We start from the raw sequence: 9,537 nt of genomic DNA, 5'->3' as shown, positions 1-9,537 counted from the left end.
CTATTCTCAATACCCCAAAATTTTCTTTTCTAAATATAAAAATTTCTCTTACATGCTGTATCTTTTTTTTTTTTTGGCAGAACTGGGGATTGAGCTCAGGCCCTTGTGTTATGTGGTATATCTTGAGAGCTTGTTTGGAGGTCCTAGAAGCAGAGCGCAGCTACTCATATATCCTTGACCAAGGAACGGTCCTCCTCTATCGGGGGTGGTCGTCCTCTTCGACCGAGCGCACAGCTTTGGGAGGGATGCACATGGATCGTTGAGGGAGGAAGGGGACACCTGCCTAGCCATCCAGATCAGCTGAATCAACCCTGGCAATCAATGGGGTGATAGACGTCACAGCCAGATTGCCCTCACATCCTATGTGGTATATCTTAATTCTTTTTTCCCACATACCTCTCCTCTCCAATCTCTCTCCCCCTCCTTATTTACAAAGCTTTGTTTCCATTTTACCCTTTTCTCATTGCTTCTTTTCCTTTTTAAAAAACCTTTAGAAAGTTAGGTGTGAAGATAGTCTGTCTCTGCAGCTGTGCATCCTTCAGCAGTGGATCCTTCAGCAGTGGACATAGTCTTCTCAGAGGGTCAATTTTTGTGACAGTGAAAAACACAGAGATGTTTCTCTGAACTTTTCTTTAGGTGGGTTGGAGAAAACTACACGTAGGATCCTATCTACTGGTGAATCTTGAGATGCCAGCACTTACAAGGCTACCTACTGGCTCCAAATGGTCACATCTATTACAAGGTGGAATTATATGTGTTATCTGTTTCTTTTTCCAGACAGGGTTGTCTTACTACATAGTTTAGAGGTCTTGAACTCACTATATAGCCCTGGCTAGCCTTGAACTCATGACAATCTTCCTGCTTCAGCCTCTGGAGCGCTGGGATTGCAGACATGTACCACCATACCTGGCCTATATATTTATTATTTTATTCTCAAAGAAAGTTTGATTTACTCATTGCTAGGGACCTCTCTCACACTAGACAAGTGCTCTACTAGTGATCCATACCCAGTCTTAATTTTTTTCATCATAGTTTACACTCCAAGGACTGTTATTTTCCTAGTGTTATATAACAGTAGTTGTTCAGTCAGTGAGGGGCTTCTAAAATGGATACAAGCCTGAAATCTCATTTTATGAGACTGGAAACTGCACGAAAATCAAGGGTGGCTCTGTGTCTCCCTGTCACACTCAGGGCATCTAGGTTAGATCCTGGGTTACTCAGAGACAGCCTGACAACTGGGCTTCATGGTCTGGCTGCTTCGAAACTAGAAGTAAAAAGAGAGTTGGTGCCCTCTAGTGGGTACAAGAGGGCATCTCAGAGAAACACAGCAATTCTCAGAGTAGGCCTAAATTTCTTTCCTTTGGGGGATGGGAGATGGTTAAAACTAATATATACCACTTTTTAATTTTTTAAAATTTTATGTATTTAGTACAGGGTCTACAGGGTCTCACTATACAGATCAGACTTGTAGTGATCCTCCTGTTTTCAGCCTCCTAAGCACTAGGATTACAGGCCCGTGCCCAGTCTCAATTGCAGTCTCAGCATCTTCCAAGGGCAGGGCCAGCACGGCAGCCAGGGATTGAATCCCAGTTCCTGTGTCTGCCTAAGCAGATGTTTTACTCTGCTGAGCTATCTGGCCAGACTTATACCACTTTTTTAAAACTACATTTTTATAGAGATAATCATATATCTACATTCAATTACAAAAAATAATACAGAGAGATCTTGGTACCCTTTCCCAGTTTCCTCTAATGATAACCTCTTTCAAAACTAGAGTATATAGGTCACAGGAATAGAATGAAAAGTTCATACATTAATGAAAAATTGATTTCAACAACGATGATACACAATTCGATGCAGAAAGGAATAATCTTTTCAGCAAATGGTTCCAGGACTCCTTAAGTTGGACCTCTACCTTACATCATGTAAAAACCTAAAGGAAAATAAGAGGCAAAACATAAAACTCATAGAAAATAAGGTAAAACTTAATGACCTTGGCTAAAGCAGTTATTTGTTAGGTATGACACCAAAAGCCCAAGCAATGAAAGACAAAACAATTAAGTGGAATTTCATCAAAATTAAAAGCAGTTGTAGGGCTAGGGAGATAGTTCAGTAGAATAAGCACTTGCCTGGTAAGTCCTAGGTCCTGAGTTCAATCCCTAGTTCTGCAAAGATAAATAAATAAATAAAATAAAAAAGCATTTGTAGCTCTGAGGACCCTATCCAGAAAGTGAAACATGCTTTCGTGTGTGTGTGTGTGTGTGTGTGTGTGTGTTTACTGGGCATGGAGACACATGTCAGTAATTCTAGCTACTCTGAAGGCTGAGAGAAGAGAATCACAATATTGGGCCAGCCCAGACTCCATAGGAAGTTCAAAGAAGCCAGGCTGGACACTATCTCCAAAAAAAAAAAAAACATACATATATATATATATATATATATATATATATAACCACCAAGTCACGTGTGGCAGTGCATGTCTATAATCCCAATGCTTGGGTGCTGATAGGAGGATCACTGCAAAGTGAATTCAAGGCCAGTCTGAACTGCATAGTAAGACCCTGTCTCAAAACAAAACAAAATAAAACCCCTAAAGACAAAACCCAACCCAACCCAAAAAACTTGTATATTAACATTGACAGCAGGATTATTCACAAGAGCCCCCAATGTCCATCAGTGGATATACAAAACATGTTATAGCCATAAAGTGGGATATTATTCAGTCATAAAAATGAAATACAGATTCATGCTACAGAGTTAAATAGATCTTCTTTCTCCCAGTACAGGGGACTGAACCCAGGACCTTTCCAACTCTTTTCATTTATGTAGAAATAGGGTCTTGTTAAATTAAGTTGGTAGGCTGGGCTCAAACTTGCAATCCTTCTGCCTCCGCTTCCCAGAGTGCTGGGGTCACAGTCATGTGCTACCACATTCATCTTTTTCTTGCTCTTTCTGGTTTTGTGTTTTTTTGTTTGGGACAATGAATTGAACTCAGGACCTTGTGCTTTCCAGGCAGGTTCTGTGCTGCTGAGCTAAATCTCTGGCTCCTTCTTGCCCTTTCTGTATCCTGTGTTTCTACAAAGGACATAGCAATTATAATGAATGCATATTGCATTTAAAAATAATAAAATAAAAAAAATCCTTGTAATTATAGGTGTGGCCATATTCAGAGCTGGAGCCACAGTCCACAATTCTCGTGGTCAGAAGTGTATAGGAGAAATTGTTCTTGGTAGTCTGCAGAATAGAATCCCATAAAAGGATATTTTAACCCAAACAATCACCTGTATTTCATTATTTTAACACAATTCAATAAATATTCAATTTTTTTCTGCCCCACCCCTTTGGTGTTTTGAAACAAGGTCTTGCTATGTAGTGAAGGCTGGCTTTGAACTCACTACAAAGCCCTGGTTGACCTCGAACTCACAGCAAGCCTCCTGTCTCAGCTTCCTGAGTGCTAGGATGAGAGGTGTGGGCCACCACCTAGTGTAGAATATTTCATCCAATATATATCATCATTTTCTTAATTATCACCTTTCAATGAACATTTAGGATTTTTCCAACCATCTTGCTGCTAATTGTTGCAGCTGAAATTTTCTTTCCTTTTTTTTTTAATTGGGTAATTTCTTTCTACTGAGCTGCAGCATTATGGATGATGGGTTTCGATCATTTCTGGCTCTTGACAAGTTCCCGTTGGGGCGTGATCCACTCTCAGGTTCTGCCAAGTTGAACAGTAAAGGCTGCTACTCCTCAGGCTGAATTGTCACCTGCGATCCCTGGCCCAGCCCTGCCTCTCCGCACCCGGCTCGCCAGGTTTGGGAACTGGCCCCTCTCCAAGCAACCTACCGTCGCGCGTCGCGGCGCCTGGCCATCCCGCCTCGGGCCGCGCCGCCCGTGCTCACCTCAGCCTCCGCGGTCCCGCGTGGGTCCCCGGGCGGTCAAGCTGGGGCGACGCGGCATTCTCCTGTGGTGGCCCGCTGGCCCCAGCGCCAGGCGACACTGCAGCCCCAGGCCCAGCCTTTCCTTCGGGAAGCTCCTTGGACGTTGATAAATACGAAGCGACGTGCGCCAGGAGCAGGCGTGACCAGGGTTGGGCAGAAACGAATTAGTTCAGCAATGTCCTGCATTTGTTCACTCATACACCCACGAAGCCACTATTACCCACCAATATTATCCCTGGCAGACAGCGAAAGACAGTAGAAGAAACAGAGTAAAAACGTCAGGCTCGAGTGAGGCGCTGTCAAGAAGGCCTCCTGGATGTGACAGTAACGACAGGTGACGTTAACTGGGTATCCCCTGTGGGTCGGGGCGCTGCATCCCTCATGTCCGAAAGCCCTTACATCAGGTCTGCGTAAGGACTGAAAATAGGCCTGGGTCACTGTGGGGTCTTCAAGCCTCTACCCCGCGGGCCGCGGGGCCCCCACCCCCACGCCCACCCCCACCCCGTCGCCGCGGCGGCGTGGACAGAGTTAACGGGACGCGGCGGCGGCGGCGCGGTGTGCGCAGGCGCGGGGCGCGGGGCGCGCAGGCGCAGAGCGCAGGGCGACGTGGCCGCCGGAGCCCGGAAGTGGTCCGGGTGGGACGCGGGCCGGGGAGTCGTAGTGCACCGCGTCGATACCTCCTAGCGCCGCTGCTTGCGCCCCGACTGGCGTCAGGATGTTGAAGAAATTCGACAAGAAGGACGAGGAGTCGGGTGAGGGGTCCGGAAGGACTGGGGGAGGCCGGCCTGTAGCGCAGGTTCTCTAGCCTTCCGTGGGAGCCCTCCCTCGCGGCCTTTGTCCTGGCGCTAGCTCCGAAGCCCAGTGACACGCAGAGGCTCGGGTCTCAATCTGCCTAACAGGAGATCCCCGCCTCCTCCCACATGTGAGCTTCAGCCGGGACGTACTGCTTGACCGACTTTGTGCCCGTCATGATCCTGTGTGGGCCACGGTTTCCCCCGTCTGTCAAAGGAGGGGGCCGGGCCGGATGCACCTTGTGCCGTTTCTGTCCAACTTTTTGGTATTTGCTTGGCCTGCGTTGGTGCTGGCTGCATAGGGGCTTAACTGGTGCTGTAGGTGACAAGCGTGGGCTCTTCATTCATTGGATCCGAAAACAGATTAAGCGCCTGCTGCATGCCAGGCTCTGTAGGCGTCCTGATCCTGTGGTAGGACAAGAGGTTTACAGTATTAGAATGGTCATGGAATGCAGGAAACTGACATCACGTGGGTAGTCACGCACATAATTGGTTACAAATGGGTGCCTGCAGTGAGGGAAATTTGGTCACAGGTTGTTTTTTTTTGTTTGTTTGTTTTGTTTTTGTTTTTTTGCACCTAGGGATTTAGTTAAGTACAGATTCATGAATGACTGCAGGAGGTGGCACAGAGGACTGTCAGGGCTTCTGGGGGTTGGGGCAGAGTGGAAAAATCGTGGTAGGATCTATAGTCAGACTGTAGAGCCTCAAGTGCCATTCTGGAGGAGTCCAGGGTAGAGAGCTGGGACAGCTTTCTCTTTATTTTTGGTGGAACCGGGAATTGAACTCAGACCCTTGCGCTTGCCAGGGAAGCACTTATTCCAATGAGTCATCTCCCTGGCCCCAAGCTTTCTCTTTAATGTGTCTAGGAGTTTTAAAGCTCAGGATCGCTCTCTGAAACTGGTTTCCTTTGTTCTCTTTGACTGTAGGTGGAGGCTCCAACCCATTCCAGCACCTGGAGAAAAGTTCAGTACTCCAGGAGGTCAGTGTTACATGTGCCTCCGTCCTCGTCATGAATGTTCACCAACAGTACAGCCAGAATACTGACTCCTTCAGAGTGCTGATTTTCAGAGTGACTGCAAAGAAAGCCTGTGCCGAAAAACTTGGTTTTTGTAGAGTTTGTAAAGCTTAGGCTTTTTTTTTTTTAATGTATTTGGTACAGGGTCCCACTATGTAGATTGGACTCCTAGTGATCCTCCTGTTTTCAGCCTCCCAAGTGCTGGGATTACAGGCAGGCGCCACCACACCCAGTGGATCACCCTGGGGGCGGGTCTGGTATGGCACTCAGGGGATGGAACTCTGGCTGCGATGCTCTGCCTCAGCAGGCACTTGAGTACGCTGAGCTATCTGGCCAGCCCTTGTAAAGCTCAGATTTCTTTTCTTTTTCTTTTTTTTTAATTTTTTTTTTAAATTTATGTGTGTGTGTGTGTGTGTGTGTGTGTCCAGCTCAGCCCACCAGGGGGTGGGGCTGGCTGGCATGTGGTGCTGGGGGATTGAACCGCGGTCCATGTGCTTTTTGCTAAGCTTGTTCTAAGTAGGTGCATTAGACCACTGAGCCATCTCACCAGCCCCTCAGATTTCTTTTCTTCATTTCTCTTTCCACTTAAAAATATTTGCCAAGCATTTGCTAGTCAGTAGGTCAGCACATCTCTAAAAGTTAGGGGGGATTTTTAGGAACTCTTAATAGATTATTTAAAAACAAACTCTTTCCTTGTGAGATAATCTTGCATAGACTGGTGTATATGTTTCTTCTGTGACTTCTCAGACCTTGAAGTACCAGAGGGAATTCAGTGGAAGGCAAATGAACTGGGCTCACAGCTAATACCCTCAATGACTTTTTCTTAGGCCCGTGTCTTTAATGAAACTCCCATCAACCCTCGGAAATGTGCCCACATCCTCACCAAGATTCTTTACCTCATAAACCAGGTAAGTGGGCAAGGGGAAGGTTGCTGGGGACTGTTGAGAAGGGTGCACCTTTGGACTGTTTGATAGCCTCTCTTACATTGTAGCTCTGGGTCTCCTATGCATCCTTCTTTGACTCACTGCCTTTGCCTTTGGCGGAGCTGTGTGGGACCTGAGTCCTGTGTCCCAGGCTGTTTCTTTCTTGATCACCACAGGGGGAGCACCTGGGGACCACTGAAGCAACGGAGGCCTTCTTTGCCATGACCAAACTTTTTCAGTCCAATGACGTAAGTGTCCCTGAATCAGCTTTCCCTTCAGAAAGATATGGGCTGCCTTTGCCTAGACTGGTGATTTCTTCTGGTTCTGGTGTCCTCACTGAGCAGACTGATAGGCCTTTTCCCATGTCTTTCCTAGCCCACACTACGGCGAATGTGCTACTTGACCATCAAGGAGATGTCTTGCATTGCAGAGGATGTCATCATCGTTACCAGCAGGTGATTCTAGGGTGCAATGGGAGGCTCTTCCATGGGGTCTGTTGACACACCCTTTGGTGATTTTTTACAGATGAAGAGGCTTTTGGTTGGCATAGGGCCAGATGCCCTTTCCTCTACTGTCCCTCATCCTGTAGTTTGTAAAAGCACAGCCTCCAAAGTGGTCTGTTTCCCTTTGACTTGCCTGGCCTTGACTTAGGGACAAATCCTTATTTCTGTGATTCTCAGTCATCTGAGACAGCTTAGGACTTGTTTTGTTTAGTTTTTTTTTTTTTTTTTTTTTTTGGTGCTGGGAATCCAACTCAGGACTTCATGCTTGCCAGGCAGGTGCTGTGCCACTGAGCTAAATCCCTGGCCCCTTTTTTGTTTAGTTTTTTTGAGACATGGTCTCACCATGTAGTTCAGGCTGGCCTAGACTGGTGATTTCACTCACGGTGATCCTCTTGCCTCAGCTCCCCTAATGCTGGGATTATAGGTATGCACCACATGTCCCACTGCCTTTTGGCTTGGTAGAAGGAATGGGTTCAGCATGAGCTAAGAGACTTGTGTAGTACCCTAGGCAGGTGTGGCAGCAGGGGAGCTGGAGAGGACTGGGCTGGTGTCAGCACCCTGCATGTCAATGACATTCCATGTCCCCTGCAGCCTGACAAAAGACATGACTGGGAAAGAGGACAACTATAGGGGCCCGGCTGTGCGTGCCCTGTGCCAGATCACTGACGTGAGTCCATGCCTTCCTGCATTCTGCACACACTTTCAGCTGTTCCCTGTTGCCTGGGCTGGGGTGTGCAAGAACACCTCAATTGTTGTCTTACTCATATTCCTCCTCTATACCCTATAACTGTACTCCTGAGGGTCCCCACTTCTCTACTTCTGTCCCCGCAGAGTACCATGCTGCAGGCCATTGAGCGCTACATGAAGCAGGCTATTGTGGACAAGGTGCCCAGTGTCTCTAGTTCTGCCTTGGTGTCTTCCCTGGTATGTAGATGCGGCTGGGCCCTGTGGGATAGAAGGAAAACAGGAGAAAATATTAGTCCTTTTCCAGTGGGGGTGGAGGAATAGTTCTGTATACCATGTCTGAGTGTCCTACCCATCTCCTATGAAGAGACCCTGGGTTGTTCGGCAGGGCCATGGTGCATGACCTTGAATCACCTGTGGGATGACAGGGTATTGGAGTTGGGTTTTAGTGAAAGGTGAGAGCTGGGGATGTTGAGGCTATGGACTACATCTGGAAGAAGCCTGGGAGCCCTGCCCAGGGTGGGCAACAAGTGGCTGTCCTGGCTGACCCTCACCTGCCCTGTACCTGCAGCACCTGCTGAAGTGTAGCTTTGACATGGTCAAGCGCTGGGTGAATGAGGCTCAGGAGGCAGCATCCAGCGATAACATCATGGTTCAGGTAAGGTACAAGGGCAGAGATACTGAAAACACTCAGGCGGAGACAGGGTGGTGGTACATGCCCATAATACCAGCATTCTAGGAGGCAGAGGCAGGAAGAACACAAGTTCCAGCCTAACCTAGGTTACTTAGTGACTTAGCAAGATGCTATTTAAAAAAAAGTTAAAAAGTGAATGTGGCAGTAGCTCAGTAGAAAGGCCTTGGGCTCAGTCCTCTATACCACACACATAAAAAAAAAAAATATAACAGGTGTGATATGGTGGTACATGAATGTAATCCCAGCACTTGGAAGGCTGAGGCAGGAGGATTGCTATGAATTTGAGGCCAGCCTGAGCTATATAGTGAAAACCCCCATCTCAGAAGGCTGAAGCTTGACAGACACATAGTGACCTCTGCAGGGCCATACAGCCAGTGTCCCCTGCTGTTGCTGTCCTCCAGTACCATGCACTGGGGCTCCTGTACCATGTGCGAAAGAACGACCGCCTGGCTGTCAACAAGATGATCAGCAAGTTCACCCGGCATGGCCTGAAGTCACCCTTCGCCTACTGCATGATGATCCGAGTGGCCAGCAAGCAACTAGAAGAGGAGGACGGCAGGTGAGCATCATGCATCCTCCCATCAGAGCCTGCCTTGGTCCTGTTGTACTGAGCTGTCTCCAGCTTTTTTTTTTTGTCTTGGCTGGCCTTAAGCTCACTTTGTAGTCCAGGCTGGTCTTGAACTCAAAATGATCCCCCTGCCTCAGCCTCCGTAGTGCTAGAATTATAGCACATTCTGTCCCCGGATTCTTGCTACCTGTGGGTCTCTTACAGCCGCGACAGTCCACTGTTTGACTTCATTGAGAGCTGCTTGCGAAACAAACATGAAATGGTGGTGTATGAAGCTGCTTCAGCCATCGTCAATCTGCCAGGCTGCAGTGCCAAAGAGCTGGCTCCAGCAGTGTCAGGTCTGTGAGTGCTCCATCTGTCACTTAGGAAGCAACCTGAGGCCAGAAATGGGAGAGGGGGAACCAATGTCCCTGGGATATTT

General features: G+C 47.7%; 1 protein-coding gene across 1 annotated transcript in view; it reads left to right on the top strand.

Annotated features, from left to right (window-relative positions):
• The first annotated feature begins 4,538 nt into the window (after window positions 1-4,538).
• The window catches only part of Copg1 (coatomer protein complex subunit gamma 1), a 25,381-nt gene continuing 20,382 nt past the window's right edge, over window positions 4,539-9,537 (top strand). Inside the window, exons 1-10 of the mRNA XM_004645596.3 lie at window positions 4,539-4,690; window positions 5,656-5,708; window positions 6,572-6,652; window positions 6,844-6,915; window positions 7,043-7,122; window positions 7,762-7,837; window positions 8,002-8,094; window positions 8,426-8,512; window positions 8,950-9,107; window positions 9,321-9,454. Of these exons, the coding sequence (XP_004645653.1) occupies window positions 4,654-4,690; window positions 5,656-5,708; window positions 6,572-6,652; window positions 6,844-6,915; window positions 7,043-7,122; window positions 7,762-7,837; window positions 8,002-8,094; window positions 8,426-8,512; window positions 8,950-9,107; window positions 9,321-9,454 (871 nt within the window). The 5' untranslated portion in view covers window positions 4,539-4,653. The remainder of the gene's footprint in view (window positions 4,691-5,655; window positions 5,709-6,571; window positions 6,653-6,843; window positions 6,916-7,042; window positions 7,123-7,761; window positions 7,838-8,001; window positions 8,095-8,425; window positions 8,513-8,949; window positions 9,108-9,320; window positions 9,455-9,537) is intronic.

This window comes from Octodon degus, unplaced genomic scaffold (assembly GCF_000260255.1).
Source record: "Octodon degus isolate 3935 unplaced genomic scaffold, OctDeg1.0 scaffold00233, whole genome shotgun sequence".
NCBI classification, from domain to species: domain Eukaryota; kingdom Metazoa; phylum Chordata; class Mammalia; order Rodentia; family Octodontidae; genus Octodon; species Octodon degus.
The sequence above is the reverse complement of the archived record's forward strand: the minus strand, read 5'-3'. Positions and strand labels throughout refer to the sequence as shown.